The 17,138-nt window shown below is 50.8% G+C and overlaps 1 protein-coding gene across 1 annotated transcript; it reads right to left on the reverse strand.

Moving 5' to 3' along the window:
* Nucleotides 1-5,391: 5,391 nt before the first annotated feature.
* On the reverse strand, nt 5,392-7,535 carry DDIT4 (DNA damage inducible transcript 4). Its single transcript, XM_060092040.1, has 3 exons — nt 7,387-7,535; nt 7,007-7,262; nt 5,392-6,733 (listed from the first exon to the last, which is right to left on the reverse strand). Exons 2-3 carry the CDS (start codon nt 7,200-7,202, stop codon nt 6,240-6,242), a joined length of 690 nt encoding a protein of 229 aa, XP_059948023.1. The 5' UTR covers nt 7,203-7,262; nt 7,387-7,535; the 3' UTR covers nt 5,392-6,239.
* Between the last annotated feature and the right edge of the window lie 9,603 nt (nt 7,536-17,138).

Raw genomic sequence — 17,138 nt, forward strand, 5'->3', positions numbered from 1 at the left:
TTCGAAGAAATGTCTATTCACATCTTTTGCTCATTTTTTAATTAAGTTGCAAGAGTTCTTTATGTATGCTAGGTGAAAATCACTTATCTTATATATGATTTGCAAAATATTTTCTCCCAGTCTGTGGGCTGTCTTCTTACTTTCTTGATTATGTCCTTTGGAGCACAAATGTTTTAAAATTTTATAAAGTCTAACTTGTTGATCTTCTTTTAAACTTGTATTTTTGGTGTCATATCTAAGAAATCATTGCCTAATCCAATATCATGAATATTTACTCCTATATTTTCTTCTAAGAGTTTTTATAGTTTAGTTCTGTGATCCACTTAAATTTTTGTGTATATATACTTTAAAAACAATTCTGGTATTAAGGTATAATTTACATTCAATAAAATTCACCATTTTAAGTATACAGTTTAATTAGTTTTATCTTATATACTTTTTTTTTTTTTTTAGCTGTACGCGGGCCTCTCACTGCTGTGGCCTCTCCCGTTGCGGAGCACAGGCTCCGGACGCACAGGCTCCGTGGCCATGGCTCACGGGGCCAGCCGCTCCGCGGCATGTGGGATCTTCCGGGATCGGGGCACGAACCCGTGTCCCCTGCATCGGCAGGCGGACTCTCAACAACTGCGCCACCAGGGAAGCCCTATCTTATATACTTTTAATCCTCTGTATTGGGACTTCCCTGGTGGTCCAGTGGTAGAGAATCCGCCTTCCAATGCAGAGGACATAGGTTCGAGGAACTGAGATCCCACATGCTGACGGGCAACTAAGCCCATGTGCCACAACTACTGAGCTTGTGCACCTCAACTGGAGCCCGCCAGCTGCAAACTACAGAACCCATGTGCTCTGGAATCCACGCACCACAACTACAGAGCCCAGCCGCCCTGGAGCCTGTGCGCCACAACTAGAGAAGAGAAAACCTGCACGTCACAACTATAGAGAAGCCCGCACACCACAACGAAAGATCCCACATGCTTCAACGAAGATCCTGCGTGCTGCAACTAAGACCCGATGCCGCCAAAAATAAATAAAATAAAATTTTAAAAATCCCTCTATATTGTTAGATTTTTTTTTCCCTGGGAAGTTAAGGATAGGGAAAATTGAGTGTGTGCCCATTTTCTCTTTTTTCTTATGCCCCACAGTTTTGCTTGTAAATGTATGTGTGTGATTATGTGGGAGCGTGTGTGAAAGAGAGAGAATTTTGATTTTGACATCAGCTTCTTATGGGTTCCCACTTACTTTGGCTTTCTCTAGCAGCTCCATGGACCCATTTAATTATATATAGGTTGAATGAATGAATGCAGTAATCAAGTGACAGTTTATCAGTGTCTGCCCTCAGAGCCATCAGTACCACATGGCCACAGATGTTTCCATGCAGCTGCCCATTGTTGGGACTGAGATGGAGACTCCCCAGCTGGGCCCCTGCATGGACGTGTCTGGGTTTAATGGGCTGTTTTCTAATTTGTGATTCCTTCATAAAGAGCTCCCTTTTCAGGATAATTACAGAGTCCTGTAATAATCTATTACTTAGGACTGGTTTCTGTTCCTCATGTTTCCTCAGCCTTCCACTGGGCTGCCCCAGCAGCATTGGCCACCTCCAGCAGTGAAAGCAGGATGAGGCTGACCAGGACACCTTAACTGAGGAACCAGGAGAGCTCAGTGGATTGAGTGAAAGGCCCAGGAGGTAGGAGACCACACTTCCCATCTTAGCCCTGCAGCCCTGCTCACTGAGCCACTCTGAGCCTTCAAATTTCCTTCTGAAACATGAGGTAGAACTAAACGAACATTATCTAGGGTGCTTAATATACACTGGGCTTAGAAAAATACCACTTAGAAGTGAAGCAGTCTGAGCACATTAGCTCACAGTGATTTTTTTACCAGAATTTATTAAGGTTACATATTGACGTGACTGTTGTTAAGATGATGACTTTTGAACGTTAGAGGAAAGGCAGACCAGAGGTGAGGCAGTCAAAGGTGGTCCCTGTCACAGGGTGCCTGCTGCACTGCAGCCCAGGCCCCCCATCTCTTGCCCAGCCACTGGCTTCCTCTGCCAGTGGTGAACTCCAGTTATACCTTTATATATTGAATACATCATTTCCTCACTATTATCCCCATTTTACAGAAGAGAAACTGAAGGTGACTTGCTCAAGGTCATCGGCTAAGAAATGTCTGAGCCAGGATTTGAATCCAGATTTCACTAACTCTACTGCATGGTGGTCTTACGCATTAAGATACCACTTCCCTTCTAGGACCTCTATATTCCTCTAAACTAGGTGGCAGGCAGAGTAAAACAATGAAGTGTTTCTACCCTGCCCTCCTCTCTCCTTAGCCTAGAGTCTGAGGCTGGTGGGGGAATCTTGTGTTGTCTGAGCCCAAGGAGAGGGAGATGATCAAGCAGTCTGACAGCCAGGCTTGAAGGGAACCCAGGAGTGGGATACAAAACAAGTGCATACAATGAGATTGGAAAACTGCTCAATTTTCTACATTGCAATTGTGAAGGATGAGGCTGGGCGAGGCAGAGGGGAGTCATAAAAGGGCTGGAACTTGCTCTGGGCCTTAAAGGAAGGGAAGGGTTTTCAGGCAAGAGAGAGGGATCACATCCCTGGTGGAGGGTACTGGAATGAGCAGAGTCTGGGGCTAGAGGAGGGGGCAGGCCAGGGGAGGGTAGAGAGTGGTAGAGGCTGTCAGCCTGGGTAGGGTGAATAGGGCCTGATACCAAAGGTCTTCAAAGGCAGACGGTGGAATCTGATAATAGGGAGCTATGGTAGGTTCTCCTGTAGTATTCTGTTGGGGTGGGAAATAGAACTAAGGGAGGGAGGGAATCCTATACAAGGGGAGGGAATCAATACAAAGTTTATAGGCTAAATAGAACGATTTCTGAAAGCATTTTCCAAAATTGGATTTTATGTGGAAGTCTCATATGCTTTATTAGCTTTCAGTCTTAGCAACAAGGGAGCCTGTTCTATCTTCTCTTCAAGAGCCCAATACCTAGGACAAAGCTCCCTGCCACATCTTAGGAGACCTAAGAGCCCTAACCTGGGGTCTTTTTGTCCTATCTGGGGGAATTTTCAAGCCCTGTGAGGATGAGGAAAGGCAGTCTGGCCTCAGAAAAGGGCATCTTAGCTGAGACTTTGTGGGAACCCAAGTTTTCCTCCAGCCTCAATCTGACCATCCAAGAGAAGGAGCTTAGGAGCAGAAGCAAGAAGAACTACAGTTCTGCAGCCCATGGAACGAAAACCACAATCACAGAAAGATAGACAAAATGAAAAGGCAGAGGGCTATGTCCCAGTTGAAGGAACAAGATAAAGCACCAGAAAAACAACTAAATGTAGTGGAGATAGGCAACCTTCCAGAAAAAAGAATTCAGAATAATGATAGTGAAGATGACCCAGGACCTCAGAAAAAGAATGGAGGATCGAGAAGATGCAAGAAATGTTTAACAAAGACCTAGAAGAATTAAAGAACAAACAGAGATGAACAGTACAATAACTGAAATGAAAAATTCACTAGAAGGAATCAATAGCAGAATAACTGAGGCAGAAGAATGGATAAATGACCTGGAAGACAGAATGGTGGAATTCACTGCCATGGGACAGAATAAAGAAAAAAGAATGAAAAGAAATGAAGACAGCCTAAGAGACCTCTGGGACAACATTAAATGCACCAACATTCGTATTATAGGGGTCCCAGAAGGAGAAGAGAGAGAGAAAGGACCTGCGAAAAAATTTGAAGACATTATGGTCGAAAACTTCCCTAACATGGGAAAGGAAATAGCCACCCAAGTCCAGAAAGTGCAGAGAGTCCCAGGCAGGATAAACCCAAGGAGAAACACACCAAGACACATAGTAATCAAATTGACAAAAATTAAAGAAAAAGAAAAATTATTAAGAGAAGGAGCTGAGGGTGCTTGCTGCTTCCCGGTCTAGGAGAGAGTTAATGCTTACCTCCCCATCTAGCTCTTGCCTCCAAACACCAGTGAGACTCTGTTCTGGAGCCAGACATGCCTTTTTGTTTTCCTCTTTGGGGGTCCAGGAAGCACTGCCATGAGCATTGGCCCTGATCTCAATTCCTGGGAAAGTGCCCCCAGATACCACCCAAGTGCTGAGCCTGCTTAACTCTCACCTCCACCCTGAGGGGCTGAGACTGGGCAAGGTCAGCCATGGTCAGAAGAAGACCATCATTCAAGGGCTTGGGCCTCTGTTTACTAATCTGTAAAACTTCACTAACCCCCGCCCTACCCACCCCTCCCAGGGTAGCTATTAGGAGGATGTGTTTAGAAGTAAGTGCTCTTAAAACTACTCTGGGCACCCTCTTCCTTGTTACCACCATTTTCAAATCTAGTTCTAAACAGTTCATTCATTTTGGGGAACAAGTCATCTCTACCAAAGAGATGTGAGTCTTCTAAACCATCCCAAAGTTCAAGACCCTGTGTCAGGATCCTGGATGAACCCAGACACAATGTGGTCAGAATCTCCTCCAAGGCAGGGAGATATGTGTTTAATTCAGGCCCCAAGAGATTTGAGTATACAATCAAGTTGAAGAACTACTGTTTTACAGTTGGGCAAACAAGGCCTGTCTGAGACCAGGAAGAGAAACAAGGGAGATAACAACTCTCCAGAGGCTGGTGTGGGAGGACTGGCCGAGAGTCACTGGGAGGGAGGAGTGGGAAGGGCCTTGGCCTTCATCTGGCCCAATCCCAATTTCACCGATAATGAAATTGGGGCCCAGAGAGTGCAATGAGTCTAGGTCACCGAGAACATTCATGAAGACAGGCCTGTAGTCTCCTGGCTCTTGAAGCCCTCACCACACCTCCTACGTATGTTGTGTGTTTTGCTCCTGCCTGGCAGGTCATGACCCTCTCCGAGCCCTAGGTTCCGTGTCCAGTCAGAGGCTTGAACCAAGTTGTCTTTTTCAAACTCCGTTTCTTAGTGCTCCTGCTCCCTAGCCTTTTCATATCCAGAGATAAAATGTGTAATTTTCACTGCAGAACAAATAGAACTGTGCCTTTTTTCACAAGGAAAGAAGCCTCTTGCAGTCCTTTAAGTGCCTGTAAGGACCTTGGGCTCAGGAGTCCTTTGTACCAGGCCCTTTTAACCCAGGGCAGCCAGGTGAGCTCTTTCTACTGAGACTGTGGCTCTGAGGGGTCTGACTCACTCCCCATCTTCCAGGGCTTTCCAGTGCCTTCCCTTGGTAGCCTCAGCCAGCAGAGCCAAGGGAGCCAGCGTTCTTGACACGGAGGGCACTCAGTCTACATACCTCCATGACCAAGCTGGCAGGCAGCCCCAGAAAGGGACAGAGCAACACACAGCTGCACCAGAGTGTGATGAAACCCACCTTTTCCCGCACCCATCCCCCTCCCTTTTATTTCATGGCACTGATGAGAGACAACCGTTTTAACAAACATGATTTTTTTTTATTAGAAAAGTAAAAAATATTGCATAGGTCTTAATACTTGAACATCAAGTGTATTCATGAACAGCGAGTATCTTCATGTAAACAGTTCTAGATGGAAGACCCAGATGGTACTCCTCTGGGGGAGGGGTTCCAGCCCCCACCCCAGTCAGCCCCAACCCCTCACAGTTCAACCCTTCACTACACATCCGGGGATGGGCCACACGCAGCTCCCAGGTGTATTTTTTCTTCAAGTGTCAAAGATCCCCAAGTGATCCCAACACCCACCCCTTCCTCCTCTTACATTCATGCGTCTGTAAGATAGCTGCCTAGAACAGGTCAGTAGTGAAGCTCCAATCAAAAAAAAAAAAAAAAGATACAAAACCAACAAAGAACAAACATTTGGTCCCTTCAGACCATGAGATACACAAACCACCTCGATGACCCCCCCCCCACCAGAGCCGGCTACCGTGAGCACACATCCCAGTGCAGCCCAGCTGCTCTCATGGCTCTGTCACACCACTGTTGTCTTAACTGTCAGTAACAATAAAAATAATAAGGTACATGCTACATACACATCCAGCCAGAAGCCTGGTTGGCCCCTAAGCCTTTGTTTCATGCTACAGTACTGAGGGGCGGCGTGTGAGCCCAAGTGGGAGCCACCTGTCCACACCTCAGCTTCCTAGGGAAACACCGTGTTCCCCTCACCTTGACCTTCCTCCCCGCAGGTGGCTGTTGTCAGTTTTCTAAGGACAGGCAGCAGTCCCTCAGCTTCTGCCTGCCAATGTGCACCCCAAAAGTTCAACTGTCTCTGTCATGGGGTCAGTATCGTCCCCCCAGGCCCAAGTTCAACACTCCTCAATGAGCAGCTGCTCTGAGCTGTACAGCTTCTTCTTGATTACTCGGAAGCCCGTGCTCAGCGTCAGGGACTGGCTGAAGCCAGGGACGAAGGGAGAGTTGGCGGAGCTAAACAACCCCTGGATCTTGGGCCAGAGGCGTGAGTCCAGGCGCAGCACAAGGGTCAGCTGGAAGGTGGGCACAAGGCTGGGGTCGAGAGCCAGTTGACCCACGCTGTGGCAGCTCTTGCCCTGCTCTACGCAGATGTCTAGCAGCGCCCCCCGCAGGCCGCACGGCTCGCTGTAGGCCAGGCGCAGTAGTTCTTTGCCCACCTGGCTCACCAGCTGGCCGGGCATCAGCAGGCGCTCAGGGCGCCGCGAGCCCAGCCGTGCCTGGGCCAGGCTCTCCTGCAACAGCTGCATCAGGTTGGCACACAGGTGCTCATCCTCGGGATCGCTAAGCAGCTCGAAGTCGGGCAGGGACACCCCATCCAGGTATGAAGAGTCTGCAAGGGAAAGCACGTAGGGGAGGGAGTTAGAGCAGCTCTGAACGGGGAGGTGATGTTTCGCTAAGAAAGCAGCACTCCTTCCCACTCTGTGCCTCAGTTTCCGCCCCACTCTCGCACCGTATACTTCAATGCCCCTCCTCTGACCGCCTCCTTCCACAATCCGGATTCTGATGGGATAGGAAGCCAAAGTGGCTTTTGACTCCTTCCAGTGCGGTGCTTTCTCACCTCCCCGGCCCCTCTATTCGCGTCCGGCTCCCGCCCACGGCTTACCTTCCTCCGGCCCAAAGCCACTGTTGCTGCTGTCCAGGGACTCGCAGTCCGAGCTCTCCAGGCTCGCGCAGCGGCCGAGTACCTCTTCTCGGGCCGCCGACCCCCAGGCTGAGCGTGGCGGCTGATCTGGGGTGGGAGTTCGGGACAAGGACGAGGACGAAGAGGACGACGAGAAGCGATCCCAAAGGCTAGGCATGGTGAGGACGGACGCCAGGACGTTTGCAGATGAGCTCAGGGTCCTGGAGTGCAGAAGACGCTGTAAGACAAGAGCGGCGCGGGCCCGGCGTCAGTCTGGGGGCTGCTCCGGACTGAGAGCGCTAGGACCCCCACGGCTGAGGCCTCTCCGCGCAGCGATCAGCACACACAGAAGGGACACTCACCAGCTATTGCGGTCAGCTAGAACTGGGACAAGTGCGTACTGCCGCTTGAATGAGTGCGCGAACTGGTGCCAGCCCCCGAGCTCTGCCTGGACCTGTCCCTTCTCCCCACCCGAACCTCCCCCTCGGCCTGCCGCGGTCCCTAGTACCAGCGCAGAGAGACCTATAAGGACTAGCGGGGAGAGGCCACACCCCTTCCGCGCCGCGGCCCAATCCAGACCCGGGAGTGTGGCCCACCTCGACCAATGGGCTCTGGGCGCACGTTCGCAACGTTCTCTCCTGCCCGGTGACAGCCGCCTGGCCCCGCCCCCCTTGGGCCCCAGAAAGAACCCGGCCAAACCCGCGAGCCGCGGCCACGCCCCCTTTCTGGAAAGGGATCCGCGGCGGCTGCAGCTGCCAAGGTCCCCGAGGGCGCTCGCGGCAGGGGAGGATCTAGGAAAGACTTGTTTATTATAGGGTCGTATTGCTGGGGGAGGGGGTAGGCCGCGGCCTCGCGGGGGAAGAGGCAGGGGAACTTGAGGGGGGCAACAAGCAGGGAAGACGTTTGCCCCCGGCGTCTGAGAGCCTGCGAGCTCTGGGCACAATTGGGCGCACAAGTGGAGGCCAGTGGGACGGCGGCGCGGGGAGCAGACGTTAATCCACCGGCCCTCGCGCACGTACCCCACGCTAACCCTTCCTTACGAAGGGTCGGGTTATGGGGGTGGGGTCCAAAGACTGGGCAGCTCCGGGCACCGTGCTCCCTCTTCCCGACGGCCCCACCTGCCCGCCCGCTTGTTACTCTACAGCCCCAGGGGATGGATTAATTGGGGTGGGGGGGTCCGCTCCCAGCCTCCAGCTGCCTCCAAGGCGGGGGTTTGGGAAACGTGGTTAAAAGAGTATTGATGGGCCCCGGTTCCTAGCGCTTGGTTCTGGAGCTGGGAGCTGGGACCCATATCAGAGGGACACACTGACCCACCCGCCGGCCCTAAGGACGGACAGAGGTGCGGCTGTGCCTCCCCCTCCCGCTGCGGCCGTGCCTCCCCCGCCCGCTGCGGCCGAGAGGCCCCGGGCGTCCGCCGGGTCCTAGCGCCCGTCTCCGCCAAAACGCTTTGTGTAAAAGAGCCGGAGAGTTGCATCAGGACCGAAGACCTGTATCTCCGGAAAAGCCCCGGAGTGAAATCGCTATCCCCCGTTTCGTCATTCAGGAGAGGCCACAGAAAATGTGACCCGACGGCGGTGCTCGAAGACTGACAGAGATTTCTGACGGTGGGAAGGGGTTCGGACGGATTCGACCTTTATTTATTTAAAGATAGATCAATCTGGGTCACAGGATCCTGATGGAAGAGAGAACCAAACTTACATCAGACGCTCCCATCTCTGGGTGGGCCAGAGCCTAACCAGATCAGACTGACGGGCGTCGCCTCGGGGCAGACTTGGGCGTGACAGAAGACACTTGCCGCCGGAAGAGTCCGGCCGCTGCCATCCACACCCCCTCCCATTAAAAAAAAAGAAAAAGGCTGACCCGTGGGCCTTCCGGGCAAACCAAGACTTAGAACTGTAAACGACCAGAATCAAGCCCTGCACCCCATCCCCTTTTTCCAGATGGGAGAACCATCTCTGGAGACAAATTTATGGATAAAAAATAAATTAGACGACTCAGATTAGGAGATATCTTAAAGACTGCTGCAGAATAGAATAAATAGTCTGTTAGCTGCTGGGGCTTTCAAGGCCTGAACACTGGCCCTTTCTTCCTATCCTCCAAGCTCTAGTCACTTGCTGGAAACCTTAAAGACACCAGGTCTTGGCAATTAGGTGAAGTGCTTGGAGGACTGAGGGTAGATGACATCCTCTTGAAATCACCCTTTACTGAGGTGGGAAGGAAAGAGTTGGGGTGACCTGTATGGGTGTGTCTTTCTGTCAGGACTGAAGATCAGGGAATTAATCCATCAAGACCATTCACACCTCCCAGGCTGACTTGGGCTGGGGACATCTGAGACAGCAGGATATATATAGACTTAGGGTGTTTTTCTTCTCTCTCCGCCGACCCCGCATGAAAAAAAATTTCAGAAAAATGTGGAACACTAATCTAAGAAAAATAGAGGTTTTTAAATAGAGGTTTCAGAAGCAAAAGAATCCAGTGCCATTTTGGAAAGGTCAGTTTACTAGGAATCATTCATTCATTCAATAAGTAGCCATCACGGAAGCAGTGTGCTAAGCAGCTTTTTTCATTCACTGTCTCATTCTGTTAATAAAACAGCTTTTTATAATGGGGAAGGGCTATGTTAATGGGCACTGGGTAATTTTGTTTCTTTTCAAAAGAAATCCATTAATGTTGTTGTCTCATCATTTTCAAAAAAGGACAGGCAGTCTTAACCCTGGAGGTTTTTCCCAGAGGAGAGAGTGGGCTATAGGGTAAAGAACCACCTGCTAGGAGGCCTGGCTGCAGGGGGATGAGGGTAGAGGACTAAATGGCTTCCCCACTGAAACTCTTCACCCCTATGAAGGAGAGGGGCAAAGCCCTGCACCATTGTCTGTCAGGAGAACCTTTGGATCTAGAAGGGGAGTTTCCTATCTGTTAGCCCCTCCGGGGAGCTAGGGTGGAGGGTCTTCGTTCATCCTGTGAGGTGAAGGACAGGATCCCTTCCACATGGCTGGGGCTGGAAAGACATGGTTACCATCTCACACATCTCTCTCTGCATTGAAGATGGGATGGGGGGGTCCCAAAAGTGGTACTTGCAAGGAGGGGGCAGCTCCATCTCCTAGCCTCTGAGCCAGGCCTCTTCAAATCCTTCAAAGATCCTATGAACCCTGCATTTGCTTCTCTCCCCCTCAGGCTTAGGCTGGCTGCAGGTCAGGCTTGCCTGGACATGCTCCCGCCAGCAGCCTTGGAGACCCAGCTGTGGCATCCTTTCCCGCAGGAAGCCTTCCCCAGTGCCCAACCCAATACACCATCCCTTAGGTGCCCCTCCTCAGGTCATCCTCACACCCCACGCACATCTCTGTTAATAACTGTTTCCCCTTTAGTCTTCTCACTGGACTATGAGCTTCCTGAGGGTGGAGTTCTACTCTTCTTCTTTTTTTTTTTTTTTTTGATTTATTTATTTTTGGCTGCCTTGGGTCTTCGTTGCTGCACGTGGGCTTTCTCTAGTTGTGGCGAGCAGGGAGCTACTCTTTGTGGTGCGCTTCTCATTGCAGTGGCTTCTCTTGTTGTGGAGCACGGGCTCTAGGTGCACGGGCTTCATTAGTTGTGGCACGTGGGCATGTGGGCTCAGTAGTTGTGGCTCACAGGCTCTAGAGTACAGCCTCAGTAGTTGTGGTGCACAGGCTTAGTTGCTCCGCGGCATGTGGGATCTTCCTGGACCAGGGCTCGAACCTGTGTCCCTGCATTGGCAGGCAGATTCTTAACCACTGCGCCAGCAGGGAAGTCCAGTTCTACTCTTCTTAACTTCCAGTGGCTAGCACATAGTAGAGTCTCAGTGAATATTCCTTGGATGAATAAATGAATGAATGGATAAAGCAAGAAGGTGGATTTTCCCAGAACTGCAGACCTACATCTGGATTCTCAGGATCTGGGTGGCCTTTGGGGTGAGCCTTCAGAAGTACTCCATGCTACCTTTCTACTCCCTTTCTCACAAGTGCTGCCAAGAGTGTTGGATGTATCTGAATATTTCCCTTCTTCCTCAGCTCAGGTCAGGAAGTGGGCTTCTAAGGCAACCTAATTCTTCCAGTTTGGGTATAGTCGGCAACCCCAGCAAGCTGGGGATAGAGGTTCATTGTGCAGAGGGCTGACTTGTGGGAAATCTTTTAAAGCAATTAGTACTTTCCCTTCAAGTGCCTTAAAATACTCAAAAATTTTTTTTATTGAGATGAAATTCACATGTAAAATTAAACTTTTTAAAGTAAACAAGTCAGCGGCATTTAGTATGTCCACAGTGTTGTACAACCACCACCTCTATCTATTCCAAAACATCTTTATCATCCCAAAGGAGACCCTGAACTCACCAAGCAGTCACTCTCCTCAAAATACTTTTTTTTTGGGGATTCAAAATACTTTTGAAGTTTATATTCCCTTGTTGGTGGGAGTAGGGATGCCCCTTTGCACAACTCCAGAGGGCACCATTACCATTCGAGTCTGTGCATTTACATGTGTCTTCTGGGGAAAGCACTCCTAACATAGACACAGTGTGCAACATGGAATCTGTATCAAGACGACCCTGATGGGGAGATGGCTGAACTCCCAGCAGGAGTGGGCTAGTGTCATGTCCCCAGTGACTCAGGCCTCTGGAGTTGGTAACCAGGCCCCATGTCCCAGCCTCTGTGGCCAGAGCCAAGCCTGTGCAGAAGCTCTGCCTCTTCCCAGGCTCTGCTCTCTTCCTGTAGGACCCACAGCAGCCTGCAATTTCAAGTCAGTGAGCACACACTCCAGGCCACCTGCCCCTCCCTGTTCTGGCGGTTTCTGTCCTGTGCACCGGTTCCCAGGACCTCAGACTGGCAAGTTGCCCCAGTCGGGTTTGGGAAGTTAAACCAGATCTTGGGGTGGGGGTGTGTTTCTGGGAACCCCAGAATTCAGGATGGGAACCCCTGAAGGCCAGCCAGCATGCCTGCGCGGCTCTGCTTGGGGGTGCCTCCACAGCCCTTTGGAAACATGTCATTGAGGAGAGTGGAGGGGGCAGGAGCCACCCGGGTGGTGGGGAGAGGGTGGAGTGGTGGTGGCACGTGGGGACAATGAAGCCAGCAAAAGTGTTCCCAGGACTCCTGTGGCTTTTTTACTTGAAAAACAACAAACAACTTGGTCAGAATAGCAAGATTATAAGTGCACCTGGTATACTAGGAAAGCTGTGAAAAGCTGTTGACAGCTGAGGGCTTTAGCAGGATTTTGACTGTGTTATTGGAGGGAGAATTAAAAATTCAGTGGGGAATCTTTCTGCAAGTGAAGCTACTTTTTGAAATGGATATACTAACAATACATTGTATTGTGCAGCCTTTCAAAGAAGCTTTTGAGTTATATTATCTACTTACACCCGAAGGAATGAATATAATGCCATTCTACAGAAAAGCAAATTGAGGTCCACAGTGAGTGTCCTGTAATCCTACCATCAACTAGCGGCTTTCTAGCCTGATAGATAATTAGAATCTTCTGTGGAGCTTGAAACCCACCTCCCCAGTCCCCATTCTGATTTGGTAGGTCTGGATGTGTCCCTTTTGTACAAAGCTCTCTGGGCGGTCCTGACGCTTATCTTTAGTTGGGATGTCTGCAGACTGACCTGTCAGGAAGAAAGGTAGGCCTTGGAAGGAACGCTGGCTTGGCTTCCCAGCCTCTCTGTGGGTTGGGGGTGGGTTCGGGGCAGGTGAGATGGCACACAGCTGTGGAGACTAGGCTCACATGTGGTAATGGTGCGCTCACAGCCAGCCAGTTCTAATGGGCTCCTAGGTTTCACAAGAAGTCATTTCCTCTGGGGACAGGGCAAAGGGCAGAAGGAACCCCACCAAGGGCTGGCTTGTTAAACCACCATGACAAAGGTGGAGCTAGGAGGGTAGCCTGAGTATCCTGCCGCAGCTCAGGTTACCCCTGCAGTGGTGAAAGGCACGACGGCCTGCCAGACCTCCGCTGCTCCCCCACCTCATCTCCCCACCCCGCAGCCAGAGTTGTCCTAGAGATCCAGATTCCAGGGCACTGTCTCTCTTTTCTCACTAACACACTGGACTGCCTCTCAGGAAGGAATCCCATCTGCGGGGTCAACGTTTGGCCAGCTTCTCAGAATCCCTCTTCCATCCTAGCTTCTGAACTCTTATGAGGGAAGAAAACAGTGAAGTGGAGGGAGGCTGAGGTGACATCCCTCTCCAGTTAGTACCCAAAGCCTAGGCTAACTGGCTTTCCGAGGCAAACCCAGGCCCTGTGAGGGGACAGGAGTCAGCTGACCTGAGTTCAGGCTGTTTGGCTGCTAAAGATGAATAGGGTTCTGAGCTGTGGCCTGAAGCAGCACCTAGGAAGCGTAACGTGTCTTTGAAATCCAGTATTTTCATTACAAATTATTATTTTATTTTATTATTTTTATTACAAATAATGCAATCTTGCATTCTAGTTTATCCGTGTATGGGAATTTGTGTTAATTTCGGTAGCAAGCTTTAAAATGATTTAATACTTCAATTACTTGATCTTCCCTGCCCCCCAAAAAACCCTTTTTAACAAAAAAGATACACTGCGTTTATCCTGTGCCTTCAGACACTGTTGGGATTTTCATACCCCAGTTTTGAAAACCCAGAACTAGAGAATCTCAAGGGCCTATTCAACCTCCACAAAGATCATAACAAAGAAAAAAAGATTTAAGTTCTATGGAGCTCCTTTTCTAAAACTCCCCGGGGTGGAGGGCGGCCCATAGGGTGGTGGACCATCTGGAGGAGGCCTGCCAGAGAAGGTAGAAACAGACGTCCCAGTTCCAGCCCTTTCAGTGTTCTTGCTTTTTGAGGGTTTCCAATTGCCATATATCAAAGGGGGGGAGGCAGGGTCAGGATGAGCTTTGTTCATCAAGGTGGGGGTGGGGCAGGGGTGGTGGGATGACAAGGATGATCAGAAGCTGCTACAGTGGGGACAGCCTGAATCCAGGCTTACATTTGCATAGCGTAGATGAGACAGGCATCAGTGCCATTTTACAGGTAAGAAAACAGGTTCGGATAGGTGCAGGGACTTGCCTAAGGTCACATAGCCAGTCAGCAGGCTGGAGCCGTGACTCTAGATCTAGGCTGATTTCCTTGATTCCAAGTCCCTGACACTTAGTTGAGAGCCAAAGGGACTGTATGGCTGGGAAGGGGGGCAGTACACGTTGGGGAGCGGTGGTGTAGAACAGGTGGAGTGAACACTTGGAGTCGATATGGAGCTATTGACAGAAAACTTTCTCTGCTGGTTAGGCTCTTTATTTTATCTGATGAGGCTCTTCCTCCCCCCTGCAGAATTCAGCAGGGCCCAGCAGTGCTGACTCAATGGCAAAGCTCACTGTCGCCATGGGGTCCCCTTCAGCTAGACAACCGCAAGCCCAGAAGTGACACTGATTCTGTCACATCCTCCCTCCAGGTATCCTCCCTGAGAGTTCAGGAGGGCCCATGTGGGAAGTGGTGAGCCAAAAGAGGAGCCTCTCCCCGCCCCCAGCTGTAACGTTTGTAACCCACAAAGGACAGACTTTGGCGTAGGAATCCAGAAGCTACGGCTGAATCTTTTTGTATTTAAAAATCACACGCAGAGAAACACAAAAAAATCTAGATTTCTAGATTCTGCTCTGGGAAGAGGAGCACACAAGAGCTGAATTGACTTCCCCGCTGTGGCTGGTCTGCAGTGGGGCCAGCCGGGATGGGGGAAGGGAAGACCCCCCTGCTCCCTCTCCTCTCCCCTCCCGCCCCCCACCCTCGGCCGAGGTGCGCCTTCAGGGGAGCAGGGCAGGGGAGGTGACAGATGCTGAGCAGCCGACTGGGGAGGGGGGCGTCTGTCTCCACGGACCCCCTGGTGTGTGTTGGGACGAGCGGGGACGTGACTTGGAGAACGTGCGCCTTGGGGACGAGGTGGGGGGAAGGAGGGAAAGTGAGACAGGGGAGAAGGGCGGGGCTAGCGTTGACCCCGCCCACTCCTGGGAGGAAGGAGACTCCTCCCACCGTCCGAGAGGAAAGCCGCCAGGCTGCAGAGATGCTGAGCTCAGCGCTTTGGTCTTGGGCTGCTGGGTGGGGGGCAGGGCGAGCGGCCGGCGCCTTCCTGGGGAGGGCAGAAGAGCGGGGAGAAGGGGAGGGAGGAGAGGCTGAGGAGGCCCTCACAACCCTGAGGCAGTAACTCTCCTCGGGCCGGGTCCGCTAACAAAGCCGTCTCTGTTGGGGTGGGGGAGGCCTCCTGGGTGCACGCAGAACCTTATGGGGGTGGGCGGGGGAGTGTCTGTGAGTCACCACCCTACACCCTGACTTAGGCCCGAGAACGCACGTCAGAGAGGCAGAGCCCTTGTGCCCTCTGACCCCAGGATTTGTTTGGTGGAGGGAGTGCAGGGAGCAGTGCCTGCTCCTATAGGGCTGCAGGTCAGAACTGCCCGGGCAGCCTCCGGGGACTTTTATTTAAGGCAGCCTTATAAAAAAGCAGGGAAGATCAGCTTGGGAGGGGAAGGAAGAAAACCCTTTGGACCTACTTGGCACAAATGGTTACCCAGGCTAAATGGGTGGGTGGCTATTTTTGAGCTGACCTACATACCTATTTGCCTCTTTATCTTTTTATTATCACACATGGTTATTACGGGAGCTTTTCTTTAGCACTCCGTGCAGCTGCTGCATTTGCTGAGGGCTGCACAATGAGGCGTGTTGCCTCATTCTCCCAGCAAGTTTTAAGAGTCTCTGGCCCAGGGAAGAAGGACATCAATAGGCCTGCAGAAGCTTCACCAAGTTCTTGCCCCAAGGAACAGGATCTGAACCTGGATGCACCACGTCCAGAGCTTGTTAGCCTTGGAGGCCAGGAATGATATTCAGATTTGGCAACAGTGTCCCTGGGTTTTGCCCAGGCCGGCCTAAATGGGCCTCATTGCTTGCCAAAGTTGACCTGTGGTCCTGCAGCCCCATACTATGGCAGGTGGGGCTTCCCTTCACAGATGGAGAAACTGAGGCAGAGATGAATTGTGGACAGAACTGGTTTGGGATTTCCTGCTTTGATTGTGGAAGTAACTCTGTTATCTTAAATAGAAACAAGGAGAGCCTGGAACTTTCTATTTTACTTTTGTTCAGCTTCACTAAGGCCTCCCTCTCTAACCTTTTAATAGCTCCCCACTGCCTTTAGAGCAAGTCTGGCTCCTTACCTTGGCCTCACAAACCCCCAGGGCTGGCCCTTGACTATCTCTAGCTGCACCTCCCTCCCAAAGCCAGGAGGGGAAAATCACAGATGGTTCTAATTACCTCTGAAACGCTCTTAAATTTTCCATAAAGTACAGTATGCCTGGCTTTGTGATACAACTTTGCACAGTAATGTGTATGTAGATGTGCAAAATATATACAACCATGTACAGTGGATCATGAAGAGAACATCAGCAAAGTGTAAGCATATAATTTACAGTATTTTTAATCACTCTAAAGAGAAACAGACACATAGATGTGGAAGTGAGACTGGCAGAGGCGACAGCAGGTTTCTGTCTCCTCCCATCTGGCGCCCTCTCTAGGGCATGAAATCCTTGGCCCCTGGGAAGGAGAATGGGGGCTGCTTGCCCTCCTTAAAATGCTCTTTTTGGCTTGGATTTTTCTTTCCAGGCTGGTATAATTGACATCGTCCAGGTGCCCTGTGCCCCGTGGGATGCTTTTCCTCTGTGGCCTCAAGTGTCTTCCCTTCCAGCTTGCTCCCATCTTCACACAGATTACTTTTCCCAGATGCCCTTCTAGCTCCTTCTGACTCACACTCCAAGCTTGTCTCACCTCAGGGCCCTCCAGGAGCCCCTTTTGAGCACACTTGGGAAGCTCCATGTTCCGTGGCCGGGGAGTGCAGGGCCAGGGAGTCCAGTCCAGAACTGCTTGCCTTTGAAGCCAGTGCTCAGTTCAGTTCCCAGAGCTGTGGATGAGTCGCTCTCTTCTCACTTGATGTATATTGAAATTATCCTATCCTGGGTCTGATGCTCCATCAGTTTGTAAACTCCTTCAGAGGTCACCTATTTTAAATCTTTGAACACTCACCACCGTAACTACCCCCAACACACACACACCCCTAACCTCTATATGTTAGATACATATGGTATATGCTCAACAAGTATTTGGCCCGGAATCGAATGGAAGTA

The sequence above is a fragment of the Mesoplodon densirostris genome, chromosome 1 (assembly GCF_025265405.1).
Source record: "Mesoplodon densirostris isolate mMesDen1 chromosome 1, mMesDen1 primary haplotype, whole genome shotgun sequence".
Lineage (NCBI taxonomy): Eukaryota > Metazoa > Chordata > Mammalia > Artiodactyla > Ziphiidae > Mesoplodon > Mesoplodon densirostris.

Coding starts and splice junctions, on each gene's coding strand:
- DDIT4 (XM_060092040.1), bottom strand. CDS start 7,202: ATGCCTAGCCTTTGGGATCGCTTCTCGTCGTCCTCTTCGTCCTCGTCC. Junction 6,734..7,006: donor TGGCTTTGGGCCGGAGGAAG/GTAAGCCGTGGG, acceptor TTTCCCTTGCAG/ACTCTTCATACCTGGATGGG.